We start from the raw sequence: 16,848 nt of genomic DNA, 5'->3' as shown, positions 1-16,848 counted from the left end.
CCGCTCGTTTCTTAATCGAGCAACGCGATAACGAGAAAACAATTAAAAATTCCTAGCCATTCGGCTAATCTAATTTAATTAATTCTTAGCTGAAAATTCTCGAGCTACACTTCGTCGTAACGTGACCGTCGAGCAGGATGGTAGGAGAACGAACGTAACAACATACATTTTCTATAATATATTTTACATTATAAACCAACCATACATCATCATAATAATATCTTATATTCTTAAGCCTAAGCGTGTTTTTATCCTATTACTCTCATTTATATACTTCCTTCGTATTTATACTTTGTTTACTTCTTCATAGTATTTTATATATGTATATGTATACATATGTACATATGTATATATACACATATACCAATATATATTTATATATGTATATATTTTATTTATATTCATCATTATTTATATTTTTTTATATACTATCTCATACGCGGCCGCGTGTATACGCGCGCGCGCGCTTTCCGCGCCGCGTATACCCACGCACCGCGTACAATATCATACACGTTTCCTTTTTTTTTCTCTTTTACACACGTCCCAGGGCGTCTCGAGCTTCCATTTCTATATATCGCGTGAGAATTGTCTGTTCGGAGGTATCAGTCCCCTTTCATCCCATTCTTTCGCATTCCCCTATGTGTGTGTGTGTGTGTGTGTGTTTGTGTATGTGTGCACGTGTGCATTCTATGTTTTTTTAGGTAAATGTCGCTCGGTGATTCGTGTGTGGATAGAGTGGCTCTGTATTTATCATTCTCTTTCTTTTCTCTCTCTCTCTCTCTCTCTCTCTCACTCTCACTCTCTTGTCCGCGCGAGTATAATCGTGTGTAACGCGTATACATATCCTATATATACGTATATACACGTCGAGTTTCCTATACGTGTCCTATGCATGTAACGTTCGTGTACGTGTGTGTACGGGCGGGGGGTGGTATAAGTTGGGGTTCAGGAGTGGGGAGGGTCGCGGGGAAAGGGGGGTAGTTGTGTGTCGTGTTACGATTTCCCGTGTGTAATGTCGGTGATAACATAGTGTCGGCGCGCGCGTGCACGCTCCTGATACCGTAATCGCGCGTTAACGACCTCCATCGCATCGGTACAAATTACATTACATATACAGGTGCACGAGAGGTTCATCTTTTTTTTTTCCTTTGTTGCTTGACTCGGGCTTATTTTTCTTTTCTGGTGTACCCGACGGATCGCGCGTGTACCACCATAAAACTTAAACTGGTATGTATATGCGAAGAGAGGCTGCCATGGGGACCCCGCGGGCCGTGTGAACGGGATCTCGCGGAGGAATTGTTCGATCGCGCGTGCGCGCGCGGACCCGATCCCATACCGGGATAGCACTCCGAAAGGATGATCGGATTTGATAGTTCACGCCATCGTAAAACTGTTTAAATAAAAAATATCGCGGACGATGCACGTTCTCTTTTTGTTTTATCTTTTTTTTTTTTATGCTGGATGGACATTGTACCGGTCCCTTCCCTCGATCTCTCTCCGTCTCAAGCCGTCTCTCCCCGATACGGTGTTACACATGGTCGTCGTCGTTTCCATTCCCGTTCGTGTCCGACCGTGTTTCTCTCCCCCTCTCTCTCTCTCTCTCTCTCTATCTTTCTCTCGCGTGTGTTTGCTTCTTCGTTCGCTAGATTGTAGTTTCTTTTTTTTTTTGTTTGGTTAGTCGAACCCCGAAAAAGTTTACATACATACGATGAAAGTTAAAAAAGGCACCTTACTCCTTAGCGTACGGTCGTGAGTGATATGCCCGCATACAGCGCCGGGGGGATTGGTTGGCTCGGTGGTGGGGTGTTTTTTTTTCAGGTGAGAGGGTGGCGACCCATAACCGTGAGCACGATAATGGGTCCCGTTGTGACACGCGCGCCGAATCGCACGAAAAAACTGCGGGACAATGCGGGGGGGTTTGCGGTGGAAGGGGCGTGCGTGTGTGGATCGCGCGCGCGAGCCCGCGGCCGCGATCGTAATCACCATAAGTACGAAGCTTTTTCCCCCCCCCCCCCTCCCTCACTTTCTGTCACAGTTTCGAACCACCTTTCTGGGCCGACGCAACGTTAATCTCGTCCCGTTCGCGCACACTATCGCGGCGGAAACGAGCGCGCGCGCGCTCGTCCACACACGCGCACGGACACGCTTTTCTCATGCATCTGCGTCCCTTCGTCTTCGTCCGGCTTTTCTTTCTCTTACTTTCTCGCTTAGCTTTTCTCTGTTTAATTCTCCCCTCTCTCTCTCTCTCGCTCTCATTCTCAAACGACAGACTATCAGCTCGCCGTTCTCCTCTCGCGACAGACCTATTTGTTACGGAATTGTTGTCGGATGGGGCTCAGGGGGTCCGGCAGGCTAGCCACGCAACGTTTTTTCTCCTCGTCGCGTTAATCGGTTACGGTTCAATGATTTCAAGTCGCTTAACAGCTAAAGGTATTTAACACAGTACATTCGCGGCGAGCCGCGTTCATTTTAAACAATTTGCACGCGTTCCCGCTCGTCCTTCTCTCTTTTCTCTCTCTCTCTCTCTCTCTCTTTCACTCACTTTCGCACTTTCTCTCTCTCTCTCTCTCTCGCGCTCTTTCTCTTCGTTTCTACGCTTATACTCGATATATTCGCTAGGTTTTTTTTTTCTCGACTAATGTTATCCCCTTACACACTTACGCCTGTTATGTATATATAATATACATAGTTTTCTTGCTTGTATTTATTTATTTATTTATTCATTTTTTTTTTTTTGGTTGTTTATTATACGCCTGTGTATATATACATATACGTGGATAGATGTATGTACGTATGTATGTATACACATACATGATGCACGTGTTGGTTTCTCCCCCTTCGTTTTGTGGTTTTCGTTTTTTTTTTCTTCTCATCCATTGTTAATTATATATGATCATATACATTATGTTATACTTTTAAGGTATGCTCGCTTACGGCTCCTACGGTTTTTTGCTGTCTTTCACTTTGTGTGTGTGTGTGTGTGTGTGTGCAACGTCTTAAACATCCCTCGGGTTGTTTTAACGCTAGAACTCTGTGTGTGTATGTGTGTGGGTCTCTCTGTGTGTGGCTGCGTACGTGTGTGTGTGTTTTTTTAATTATCTTTATTTCACGGTGCTGCGTATCCGAAAAAGTATAGCGTGTAGCTGCTGCCCTCCTCTACTCCGGGTTTTCGTTCCTGATCGATGTCGAACCGATACACCGAGGCGCGCGCGTCACACGGGCATCTCTCTCCGCGTGTCTCGGGCCGAAACTGCGCGCCGACGAGGATCGGCCGCCGTTTTTAATAGTGTCTATTCTCGACTCGCGCCGGGGCTGATTGTTCGCGGTGTCAGTAAGCGCTGGAATTTAAACGGTGAAAGCGGAATGCCGGGGCACGGCGGAGCCTCCCGTTCGCCTGAATGCGAATCTTTCGCTTCGTTATCAGCGGGGCTGTCTTTGTTGCCGTGAAATCTTTATGCAAATTTCTATTCTTCGGGACGGCCTCGCAACGGTTCGAATAAAGGGAAAGTTTTCTTCTCGTACCGCGACACAAGCGAAACGCTGGTTAACGCGCAGGCTCCTCCCGCGTTTTCTCGCGCACTTTACACGCGTGGAAATTAAATTGGAATTTCGAACGTCTCAGACGTTTAACCGATTCACGATCGAACGTCGGCTTTATTTCGTATTTTAGGCTCTGGATGAAAAACGCTATCGTTCGCAATCGGCGCACGGAAGGGTCCGTCGTGCGAACTAAAGTTCGGCGTCCACGCCGAAGGTTCTACGTTCGAACGCAATAATTTCCCGTCCCCTGAAACCCGATCGGATCGGTACAGATGCTGGAGATCCTCGTCACCGACGAAACCATTAATCGCTACCATTTAAACGCCTCGCCGCATCGTCTCCTACGAGGACAAAGGAAACCGCGCCTAAGCGCGCAAGCGTTCGACGATCGCATCCGAGAGGACAGAGTCTAGTCCTCGCCAACAATTTTGACACGATCACCTTACACGATCCTCCTCTAAATTTGTATCTTACATATGGCACGATTCTATGTATGTACACGTGTTTCTCCTCCTTCGTTCCATTTAAATCGCTCGCCTATTTACTTGTGAATGCTGTAATGCTATCCTCTCCCGAGCATTTAGATTTAACATTTTATAAACAAATGTAAATAGTATCACTTTATAGGACGGTAAGATAGGTGTATGCGTCGTCTACATATATCTGCACATGGTTGAAGGAACTCTCGATGTGAAACAATTTGAATCTATCTAGCGCCGTGACGATCGTTCGAAATTAACGCGCGCGCGCGCGCGCGTACCCGCTACCAAATCATGCCAGCGTCGGTCCGTTTAATACTAATTTTTCACCTTACGCGAAAGGAGAGCGTTCCGCTCGCGTCGCGATTATCTCCGATATTTTTGTGACACGCAAAATTACCACCGTCCGGTCCGAAATCAATATTACGACGCACCGAAAAGCAATTCGAGCACCTGTGATAATAGGTGCATAGTTTGTCAGACTTACGACTCTTTAATTCCTCATTTAAGAAGGTCCTCGAGAAAACCGGCGCCTCGAATTTTTCTGACACGCCGCGAGCAGTCGACAATCTAAAGAAAATCACTTCGTTCTTCCCTCCCCCCGTCTATACCGTGAAAACGTGCACACAAATGCGAAATACAATCGTAAATACGGTCCCGCGGAGAAACCATCTGTTACTCCGCGCGGCGCCTTCGTCGTGCTCCGTTGCTTTTTCCCTAAAATTATTTGAACCATCACATTATCACAACTTAGTCAACGAGACATCGACGACATTGAAAGCTTAAGAAAGACGAGCACACGCGGAAACTCTGTTATCGCGCCCACCTCTGCCGCCATTAAAATTCAACGGACCGTCCCGTGTCCGAACCCTCGCGCCATCGTTCGCGCGCTCCGTTATCCGAACGGTGCTGGTCGATTTCCGATCGAAACGATTCGCCCTTTTGTGTCAACAACCGACGTCGATTTCCATCGCGCGCTTAAAACTCTTTCGCCCTTTAGAACCGATAATTTTTTACGCCGATTCGCCGGTTGCTCCTCGCACTTGTTGAACACCGTAGAAAATTCTGGTTGCCGACGCGAGGATCGATACGGCGGAAGAACGACGGACTCTGTTATCAGAGCGAGTTCGGATACGGGCGGATCCGCTGCGATTTTCCTTTCGTCGGATAATTTTCCGTATCATAATAAATAGAGGAGATACATAGTTGCGGATGGTGAATGCACGCGAGACCTCCTTGTACTAAAAAATCTCCTATCCCTTCTCCGTTCTTACTGATCCTAATGCGGGGGTCGGTTCGTTCCGCTAAATCGCGCAATGATATGTTTATATCACGTTGTATACTCGCAAAGCGGCGTTTCAGACACGATGAATAATCTCGATCCGGGAAAACTAAAAGCACGTGGAAACAATTTGCGAAGTAAGAGTGTAGCCTAGCCTTCGTGTGTGTGTGTGTGTGTTTTTCTTTTGGCTCTGGTTCCTTCATCACCGATGCCACCGAAGTCCCTCTTACCTATATATCAATCGTTCGAGATCGCATGAAAGCATATCGGAACTTAATTATCTTTAGTCAGTCCTCGGTGAAAGAAGCACGCACACGTTTCTTTTTTTTTTCCTAAATGTATGTTTCATCAATGATTGTCGGTTTATCGTATTTGGTAAATCTTCGCGAGGGAAATCCTTCTGTGTAGAAAATCATCGATCTATAGAGCGATTCGGTGGTTCGACGGAGTAGGACGCAGCGACGCTAGGATCGGAAACTGAGGTGGCTGAAAATGAACCCCGTCGCGGACCAGGCGCGAGAAATGACTGTGAATAGAATTATGAATCTATTTCTTTCTCTGCGTGTTGAAGGCGCGCGGTTGTAGGCGTGGCCGCAGAGTAGGCGTGGTCAACGGGGTGGGAGTGGCTTCGCGGCTCTCGGCTACGGCGAAGCTACGCTGGTGCCCCTGAGGGCAATCCGTGCTCATGTTTCAAGCTGACAAATTGGTCTTCCATTCCTGGCTCGCCCATATTTATTCAAATTGCATTGTAATCTCAGTGCGTAGTTGAACTGTTGTCTACGATCACTTTTAGAAATAATATTAATATTAAAACGAATAATAGCAATATGTAGACCGTGGATTTCTTCTGAATCGAAATAAAATTTGGTTCTTTAGTTATTAAAATAAGAAAAAAAATTTCGCGCCATTTATTATCGGCCATGAATAGCTCAATCATAATGGTATATATATAATAAAAAAAATTAAGAACAAAAATGATCATTCTGAACTTGTAAAAATTATTAAAAAATAATGGAACGTTAATTTAGCAATTGTCACGGTAATACTAATATTTTATATAAATATGCACAGCTCGCGATATCATTTCAGCGCCGCCGCGGGATCCCAAATAGCGATTGATCAGCCTCGAGCACAGTCGGCTCGAGTGTCCCCTTGAGCGGTGCTTCAAGGCGAATGTTAGAAACGGTGGAGATGTTAGAGAAGTAGCTGGATCTGTCTCGCTTCGAGTAGACGTGGCTCCGTTGCCTTCGATCTCGGCGGAGCTCTAGAGCGGCGTCCCACGAGGCGAGTCTCGTCCTCGTCTTTCTGCACCTGGTTCGCGACTGGATCTCGAAAGAAGTCCACCACAACGAAAGAGCGTGTCGGCATGAAGGGTAGCAAGGGGAGTAGAGAGAGAAAGAAAGAGAGAGAGAGAGAGAGAGAGAGAGAGAAAGAGGAAGAAGAGGAAGGGTCGACATAGTCGTGACTCGATAATTGCGCCACCTGTTCGAAGCTGAAACGATCGGTTACATGAAAAGCGACGAAAATCGCGGCGCGTGCAAAGGTGTAGTTTCGAGAGTCGCGACTTTGGGGGCACGGACGAAGGATAGAGGCAGCAGCCACAACTCGTTCCCTCTATATTCACGTGATACGTGTGGGTGTGTGCGCGCGGGGGGTTGTACAGGTGGAGGGGGGTGTGATGCTCTCGTATGCCATGGGTGTTGCGCGTAACCTTGCGGATATAGTTATTGCACTATGCGTGTGTTCCTCCGTGAACGTTTCTTCTCGCGTCGTTATTCGCTAACCTAGTGATGGTCAAGCTAGACTAGATCCAACTACGTCTAGGGCTGTTTTGTTTAAGTATCATCGTCGCCTACGTTGTACGCGCGGTACATTGCCGCGCAGCTTGCCTCTGTAACTCGTGTGTATTTACATACGTTGTGTACGTGTGTGTATGTACCTCGTTGTTGGTTTGCGTGTACCTCGTTGTAGGTGTGTCCGTGTAACGTGGGTTTGTGCATGCGTGTGTGCACGTAACTCGTGTGAGTGTACATTGTTCTTCGTGTTCCTGCGGGCGCGATTACGCGCACGGCTTAGGTACCATAAATGGGTTTTACCATTTTCGTATTAGATGTATCACGCTTTCTTTCTCTCGCATTCTCTCGGTTTATCTCTCCCATTCTCTCTCTCTCTCTCTCTCTCTCTCTCACACTCTTTCTCTCGCTCATATTTTTTCTCGCACGCGCCCACGGTATCTCTCGCTCCTCTCTCGTGCCCATTCGCTCGTCATCATTCTTCCTCATTTTAACTAAGCTTTTTACACGGTTCCACGCGACTCCGCATTATCCGCTTCGTCATCGTTACTTTCCAAAAACCCCCGTATTATCTCCTACTCGTCAGGTTACATTAATTACCTATTTATCACTTTACACTACATTCTTGGTTTCCCGTTTAATGCAGCGCCGTTCACGTTTTCTTTTTTTTTTCTTTTGGCTAGCTCCATTCGGTTCGCACGCTCTCTCTCTCTCTCTCTCTTTTTGTTTTATTACCTAGACAACGGTACTTGAGGCTATGGTAAGTTCCTATTCGCGTCCCGGAAATTTCACGGGACGCTTCGTCGTTCTTTCGCTCGTTCTCGTTCTCATACTCGTTCTCCCTTTCTCACGTTTCTCTCGCTCGCTCGCTCTCTCGCTCGGTCTCTTTAAATACTTTTTACAGGACGTGGATCTCCGCGGGTTCTTTAAAAGATCGGGAGAATCGCCACGTTTTCGCGCCGCTGTTGAAAGCGGAGCCGAGCCGAGGGGCGCGGATTCCTCGGGGAAACGGGGACTGATTATACGAGCAAAAGACGCCGGGGCCTGGGTTGTCCGCAGGACGCGGTACTTTGATTTCTTTTCCGTGTCCCCGTCCCGCGCCGATCGATTCGATCGCCGGGACAAGAACCATTTAAATTTCACGCTACGACGCCGCGTCCCGCGCGCCCCCTCGCCCCGGCACCCCATTTTTACAAATGATCCTTTTGTTTTCCCGGGCCCCCCGTCGCTCGCCCCGCCTTTCAGAAAAATAACCTATATTTTTATTCCATTTTTTGTTTCGCCTAACTAATAATGTACACGATATCTTGTTTCTCTTATGTTTTCATATTGTTCCTTACGTGCTAAGTTCATCTCTCTCTCTCTCTCTCTCTCTCTCTCTCTCTCTCGCGCGCGTACAGAGCTTCCCTCCTCGATCGTCTCACCCATTTCTTTTTTGTTCGCTCCTCTTTTATAATAATCGCTTACGATGATTTTTTAAAATAACAGCTTTCGTCGCTGTCGCGCGTCGGTATATTTATATATGTATATATATATTAATATATATATCTATGTATATATTCATGTATACTTATTATATACCTATATATACTTTTATATATATATTTATATATATATATTTATATCTTGTATTTTTATGTGTATGTATATGTTTATTTATAATTTTCTTTTTCGTCTCTTCCTCGCGACTTGTAGCATGTCCTGTTTTTTTTTAGGCTGCGCACGTTGTAGTTTTCATTGAACGTTTTCTCTTTTTTTGTGTGTGTGTATGTGTGCCGAGAAACGGAAAACTTGACAGCGTTCCTATTGGGTTTCGCCGTTTTACACGTTGGCAATATGCTCGTTTGTACGTGTCGGATTGTATGTATGTGCGTGTACGTGTTCGTGTTCATCTGTGTTCGGTTCTTTGTTTCCAGCGACGTATAATTGAATTTTCGTGGTAATTCGTTGTACGCTTACGCTATTTTCTTCACTTTTTTTTTTTTTGTTCATTTTTTTTTCGACGAGACGACACTTACAATTCCTCGTATTTATCAATTACAAAAAAAACAATTGACGGAAATACGGTGAAATATACGTTGGTGTTGATCTTGGGCCACAATTCTTATGTTTTTAGGTACACAGGTGGTGAAAGGTTCTCTTAAGTCAGCATTGCCTGGTACAAAGGACTCTCGTCCCGAGAGTCCTTTTTTTGTTCGCAACGAGCGTGTTTCTCGGTCTCTGTTCCTGCCGGTGTGTGTGTGCGAGGTGAAAACGAACGCCGAAACGAACCGGTTCGACTAACTGATCAAAGTACACATCGTATCGTCGCAAGTAAATCGTAAAACGCGTCAACCGTCGATGTTGATCGGATGTAACTAAGCTAACTATATGCGTCCGCGTCGGAAAACAATCGGTTAAACGCCTGCTCGAGAAAAGAAAAAGCATGAAAGATACGCGTCTGGTTGAGTACGGTGAATCGAACAAAGTCTACAGAGCTCTCTCGATCCTCGACCGTAGACGGTTCCATCGGATTTTGGCTTCACCGGGAAGACACTGTGAGGGGGGGATCGTCGAATCACGCGTAGTCTCCGAATTTTCGTTTTGTATACTTAAGCATTATGTTTCAGACACCGGAAACGTTTTTTACCCGTTTCATATCTTCTTTTTTTTTTCTTCTTCATCTTCAAATAGGACAACATTAGTTTACGAAGAATTAATGGCACGAAACGTTTGTGGTCCGCAAGATGGACTGAAGGCACACCTTTATATATATCCATGTCAACGTATTACGCATCGCATCGTTCGGAAAAATTAGTAGATTTACCTGGTAACGCCTAAACTCTATCATTTACCTCGAGCTTTCTTTCGTTTCTTCGCTATTTCTTCTTTGTTTTCTTAATTTTCTCTCTCACTTTCTCACTCTTTCTCTCTCTCTCTCTCTCTCTCTCTCTCTCTCGTTCTCTCTCTCTCTTTCGCACTCTCTCCATCATTTGTCGTTTGATTTCCTCGTTAATCCTCGACGCAGTCCCATATTCTAACGTGCGCGCACACGTGTCGCCGTGCATCGGTCTTTGATCATCACGCTTTTGATTTGAAACTCTTGAGCGCTTTTGATTCGTTTAAAACCACGATTCCGTCTATATCTTTTGATTAGTAACAAAGTTGTATCTATCGCTTTTATCTCTCTCTCCCGGTTTCACGTCCCCTCTTGTCCCCTCCCCGTCACCGCTCCACGCCCTCGAACTAACGTTACCATTTAGCCCGTATCTATCCCCCGCTTCTCTTTCGACGTCTGTCAACCGCGCCCGTCTAAGTTCACGGGATTCCATTGTCTCCACACGGAACTCCATTGTACCGTGTCGGTCGATTATAATATTCGTTTCTCTTTCTATTTTTGTTTTTCTACCCGTGCGCTCGTTGAGACGGTCTCGTCGTCGAGAGACCAGCGGCGCGCGCGACGGGATCGGCAAACCGTGTTCCCGACGTCGAGGAACATCGTCGAACAGAGAAACGTGGAAATTGAAAATCGGAACCGAGGGAAGCGCGGACCTAGGGAACAGGTGGGTTCCACCGCTAAAACAGGTAGCCTACCGTCCGCCATCGTTGTTCTACTCGATCTCTCACTCTCGCTCTCTCTCTCTCTCTTTCTCTATTTACCCCTCGTTCTATTCGTTTTCTCGAATCTCGTTAATTTTCTTATCTAGTATCCTCTCTCTTTCGCGCTAATTATAATTGTTTACCGAATGGTGCGGCCAGGGCTCGACCACTATTCTCGAGGAACCTTTGTCTCACCTGTCACGAGGCACAATTATCAAACGTCATCTACTTTCGCCACGATTTCCATTCGAATCTCTCGGCTCGATTTTTATATCGAATAATCTCAGATATTTCTACAATTGACGTCTCCGATCATTGCAGATCGCTGCAATATATTTTTACGAAATCGTTGCAAAAAGGAAGGAATATATTAGTATCGTCAATTTTGTAATAAAAACTAAATATTTCATCTAGCTTCTCAGCAGAATATAGTGTCTCGCCTCAACGGCATTTTCGAAGTCTATTTTGAACCAAATATTTAAAGCAGAAACGGAAAACGCGACGAAAGCAGACAACTTTGGTTGTTCACGACGGTTATGCGAAATAACAGTTGTACAACAGACAATTGTAAACGGTAAATTGTACAACAGATCGTAACAGGTGTTCACGGATCTGTTCGTAGCCCTGGCTTACGGCATTCGATGCCGACGATGTTACAGAACAATTCAAAGACTCGATCGGAGGACAGGATACATATCCGCGAGGAAGGAACTCGATGCATCTATTCTAACTTTCGTGCTGTTTTTGTGCAATGTGTCTATCTATGAATTGTATAATTTCTTTCTCGACTCTCTCGCTTGTTAATATAATTCTCATTTTTTTTATCATTCACTCTCTCGCTCTCTCTCTCTCTCGCTCTTTCTTCCTTTCACTCTCGTTCTCTTTCTCTCGTCGAACACCTTCGCAAGGTGTGTGTGTGTCACGCACGCTTACATGCTCATTTACTTACACTTGGATTTTCGACTTTTAGCTTCTTTGTTTTTTCATCGATAGATCGGCCAAGTCGAAATTCGGGACATCGGACAGACCGTTAATGGATTCTACCCCTCTCTTTCTATCTCTCTATCTCTATCTCTCGTTCTTTTAATCACCGTCTCTCTCTCTCTCTCTCTCTCTCTCTCTCTCAATCGTCGCTTTATCGTCTCTCGTCGTCATGTCCCATCTATACACCGTTCGTTGTTGCGAATTCGTAGCTCGTAAGCTGATATCAGCCTGCGAGCGATTTTACAGCAGAGAGACACACGGGGGGGTAAACGGCTTGTTCTTCATCCTAAGCTTAATGATTTATTGCTTAAGCGTCTTAAAGTAGAGATTCTCTCTTTGGTTCTATGGTATGCATGGTATATAAAAATCTAGAGTATAAGTTAAAAACCACGGTAGACCCGATACGTTTCGCTGGAGTCGACCGATTACTGGACGCTCTGTTCATGATCGGCTTTCCTTTCTCCACCCTTCTCTTCCGTTCCCTTTCTCTATCATTCTCTTTCTATCGTTCTCTCTCTTTCTCTCTCTCTCTCTTCTTTGTCATAATTGCGCGATCAATGCAGCCGAGCACCAGTCGACAGCCCTCGGTGCACGCGGCTGATCTTTTATAAAAATATCCAACTGTCTAAGCGCCGCGTTTAGAAGGATTACAAGTCGAACAATAAAAACGGCTCGTCGGTCTCTCTCTCCCTCTCCCTCTCTCTCTTTCTCTCTCTCTCTCACTCTCTCTCTCTCCCCGCGAGGACTTCGGTGCATGATTTGTCGTTTTGGCCTCGAGTTCGATAATTGTAAATATAACAACCGAAGGGGTATTGAAGTCCCCGCGGCGGCGGAGAACGGATTTTTAAGACACATGGATCCTCTATCAGTCCCGTGGTTCACGATAGTCGAGTTATCTGGGTTGTACGAAAGTCTGCGTATTCGACACAAGTTTCCTCGCGTATTTTTCATATTATACTTCTTCCTAGGAACGTGGAAATATCGTCGACACTCTCTCTCTCTCCCTCTCTCTCACTCTCTCTCTCTCTTTTTACTTTATTTTACTCTTTACTTTTTTTTGTTATACTCGTTATCATTATACTTTATTTAAGTTTCTCGTCGCTTTACATCGTAGAGGTCTGCCATTTCCCGCCATCTGCCGCCGAATTTCGAATCCGCCTTTTTTTCTTTGAGTAACGCTTATTTTTTTCTGTGTTTTATTTATAACATACCTACCTAACTAGCTAATTGTTGAATTTTGTATTTTTTTTTGTTTTCGTTTTGTTAAATAACCACACGCGCCTCCCGCGTGATCATCTCTCTCTCTCTCTCTCTCCCTCTCTCTCTCTCGCTCACCGTTTTACTATTCGTCTCGTTTCTCGCCCTCTCCCCATTTTATACGCCGACGATCGTCTCGATTACTCCCGTGAACGTCGAGCCGAACGGCCGTGTTCCACGCCGTTCCCCAATCCCGATTCTCCTCGCTCTACGTTCTCGCGGGTCGTCGGCTCTCTCTCTCTCTCTCTTTAATTAACTCTGTTTTTGTTCGCTGTTTAAGCCCAAAACTACAAAAATAATGAATCCGGGTTACGGGGCTCGGTATCTAGCGGCGTTTCTCCCCTTTCTCTCTCTTTCTCTCTTTCTCTCTCTCAATCATTCTCTCCCTCAATCGCTCTCTTTCTCTCCTCCGCCTCTCCGAGACGTCCGTCCTCGAAGAAGTTTTAAACGTCGATCGAGAAAAGCCGCGCGCGTGTAAATCGCGAGCCGTCCGCCTCCGCTCCTCCCAATTAGCGGCGGACGTTTCGCCGACGCCTGGTGCGCGCGCTCGCGCACGCGCAAACCACCGCGCTACGAAACGGTCGTCCTCGACGGATCCACACGGCGATAGTCCACGTACCCCGGAATTCGTGTTTCATTACTGAAGCTTTTGTCACTGCCGTGACGGCGGCGGCGCTATCTATTTAATTCAAGCCGAGAGAGACACTACGTTTATCCTACAGACTGGACAGAGAGGACACCCTCCGGTTTTTTATTTTCTCGATTATTCCCCTTTCGCTCTCTCTCTCCCTTCTCCTCGCTTTAAGATTGCCGGTTACACTTGTGGACGTGAAAATTTACGGGGGATCGTGGAAGTGCGTTTTACTCCATCGCTTCCACCTCGCGCGCCCTTCGCTCAAGAAACCACGCGTCCGTCTTCTTCCTCCTCCTCCTCCTCCTTCTTTCTTGTTCGTTAAATTATCATGAGACTTCTCGACCCTTTGTCCATCGTTCGCTAAAGCGGTCGTTAACTGTATCTGATCACTGCTTTCTTATGTCCCGTCAAGCCGGCTGCGGCATGATTTCGCCTGTCTTTGCTGTCGCGGTGGCGTCGATGCGGATGAAAATTTTGTAGTTGTTGTTGTTGTTGTAGTTGTAGTTGTTGTTGGTGGTTGTAGTTGTAGTTGTAGTGGTGGTGGTGATGGTGGTGATAATGGTGGTGGTAGTAACTGTTGTTGCTGTAGAAGTTGTTCCTGTTGGTTGGGTGTACTTGTTTACCATCACACTAGAAGGCTAGGCGTCAGCCAGTCCTCATCCGCTAGCTGGACCGCAACCAAGAACACACTTTACCATTTGAACACACAAACGCTGGTTAAGTCTTGGTCCGAATTTTAAGAAAATAATAGAAATATTCTGAACAAACTTTCTCACCATTCTCTCGCCGCTCACTCACGCACTCACTCCCTCTCTCTCTTTCTCTCTTTCTCTCTCTCCCTCTCTCTCTCTCTCTCTCTCTCTCTCTTATCGCAAAGCCACGTCGTTCTCGCTCCCTTTCATGCTCTCTCCCGCTTCTCGCTCCATTTCTTCACACACACACACTAACACACACTCTATACACGAGAGGACTAATCGATCTGAATCTACCTTTTACCGTGACTCAACCTCAATTGTTCTCGGAAGTTGTGAATAAGTGTGAACGATAATTACTGGTCGGCGATCAATAGTCCGGCGGCGTGGAAAAAAAAGGAAAGAAAACGCACGTGCGATCTCGACGGGATGGATATAACCGGGCACGGAAGATTCTCTCCGTATCTCCGTGGGCAGGGGATCGATCGTTTCCGTGACGGTATCGTATCGTTATGGTTCGGATCGACTGCGAAACCGGTCGACGTGTGGATCTCGTTACGATCGATACGGGTATATATTTCCGTTCGTTCCTCCCCCGCTCGGCCCCTTGCGTTTCGTCTTCTTGCGTGCATCGCGCACGACGCGACGGTACCCATTTTAGAAACACGTTCTCCAACGACTATACGCTGCATCAATTCGAGGTTGAGCCAGGTTGTAGACGCAGTTTTCTTGATGTAAAGAGATATTCGAAAGTAAGGATAAGCCAGGCCGTGCGATGATAGGTGTAGCGATCACTGTGCCTGCGAACCGAAATATGTAAATAAAAGTTGTTCTCCGAATGACATCGAGTATCTCTCCTGGATGACGATCGTCTAGCCTCTGGATCAGAGCCCCGTTAGTATATCAGCGACCTTCGTTCACGGTAGAACAACGTATTCTTGTTTAAACAACGTAGCTTTAGCCGACAACGTATTCTTATTCCAACAACGTATTCTCATTCCAACAACGTATTTTTTTCGAACAACGTATTCTTATTCAAACAATGTATTTTTATTCGAACAACGATTCTTATTTGCACAACAAACGCCGTGTACTCGTTTCCAAAAATGCTGTCACGCGTTTCTCTCCACTATTTTATCCTCTATTCTACATATTCGTCGAATGATCGAAGGGTGACTCGAATTTAGCGAATGAATCGATGAAAGTCCAGCGAGATACTCGACTTCAGACAATCAGGTGCGACAAGCGTGTAATGTCGGCCATGCTCGCTATCGAATATAGACACGTGCAGATCGAGCGACGTGCATAGACGGGCACGAAAGTGCCGGGATGACGTTCGCATGCTCTATGGTGACCAAGCACGATTTGTTCGCCCTCCCCTGGGAATTATTCGGCCGGTTGTACAGAGGACGGTTTCTATTGAAATAAATCGCGGGACGCGCGTGTGTGTCTTAGATTCTCGCAAGGCTTGCTCAAATAGCGCAATAGCTGCATTCGTAAGGATTAAGTTAAGTCGTTCCCCAACAAATCCTATTTATTTGGACGTCTTAATTGCTCGGATATTTGAACAAGCCGCCAGTCGAATTAAAGCCCGGTATTTACGAGGCCGACAAACAGTGCTTTTTACTTTTAAGATCCGCCGTGTCTTTTTTTTGTTAATCGTCGGCGACGATATAAATGCAGATGAAAGAGAATCTCTGTTTGATAAATGAATTTTATCATAAGCGGATTTTTCTATGTATTTTTGCTGTGATTTAAAAGGTGTGTCGCGTTGATGAGAAAATGATTCGTTGAAAATATTGCTTCGCTATCGTAAGTGTAAAATGTTGTACAAAATGAACTTTATGTCTCTCTGGATAAAATAATGTCGTGATAGTACCGCTTTTGTTATATCGATTAATCGTAAATATTATCGTCCCGAAATATTTGAGATATAATAATGGCCCGTCGGTGACAAAGCGGTGAGTTAGCCGTGATTACGTCTAAAAATTTGTGCGACGCGCGATATAATGGTTGACAAAAAGTCTCGTGAATTAGTAGAAGAATTTGAATGGTGCCCTGGGGGGAGTCGCGCGGAGATCATTTCTGTTTCACCTACGCACACGATTCTGTCTGATTTATTCGTCCAATTCGCCGACCGAAGTTAATGTCCCCATTAGCCTTCGAGGTTCTTTTATTCGGCAATTGTTTGTAGCCTATTTTTTTTTTCCACTGGAACCGTCAAACAAATGAATGCTGAAATAAAGCTGAAATATTACGGCGAGAAACGGTGTCTCACCTGTCGATGTATCACGCATCGCTTTTAATTGGATTAGATATTTTACGGATGTTATTAATGAAAGTAACGAACGCGAAGATTTTTATACTCTTCGCGTCGTTCGTGTACGGGAATTGGCAAGAGTCATGTCGATGGTTTGCATGGTAATTGTCAAATGCACAGGCAACGGTATACGAGCAGCATTCGCGCACAATCAAGCAAATAGGATGTTAAATAAATGAAAGAATGAAACGCCAACAGAAGTGTTCGGACTTTATTAAAGCGTAATGAAGGTTGGAACAGGGCGTACCTATCGATTCCAGCCGATCGCCGTGGATATCAGTGAAATTT

General features: G+C 45.6%; 1 protein-coding gene across 6 annotated transcripts in view; it reads right to left on the bottom strand.

The window, feature by feature from the left end:
• Positions 1 to 2,723: 2,723 nt before the first annotated feature.
• The window catches only part of LOC144476475 (nucleolysin TIAR), a 680,102-nt gene continuing 665,977 nt past the window's right edge, over positions 2,724 to 16,848 (bottom strand). For 4 of the 6 annotated variants that reach the window (XM_078193489.1, XM_078193494.1, XM_078193492.1 and 1 more), the window contains one exon: positions 2,724 to 14,215. In XM_078193489.1, coding sequence (XP_078049615.1) covers positions 14,174 to 14,215 — 42 coding nt within the window. In that variant the 3' untranslated portion in view covers positions 2,724 to 14,173. Of the gene's footprint in view, positions 15,041 to 16,848 lie in introns of all 6 variants that reach the window. The other 2 variants (XM_078193491.1, XM_078193490.1) reach the window with 2 other exon arrangements.

This window comes from Augochlora pura, chromosome 10, assembly GCF_028453695.1.
Source record: "Augochlora pura isolate Apur16 chromosome 10, APUR_v2.2.1, whole genome shotgun sequence".
Taxonomy (NCBI): domain Eukaryota; kingdom Metazoa; phylum Arthropoda; class Insecta; order Hymenoptera; family Halictidae; genus Augochlora; species Augochlora pura.
The sequence above is the reverse complement of the archived record's forward strand: the minus strand, read 5'-3'. Positions and strand labels throughout refer to the sequence as shown.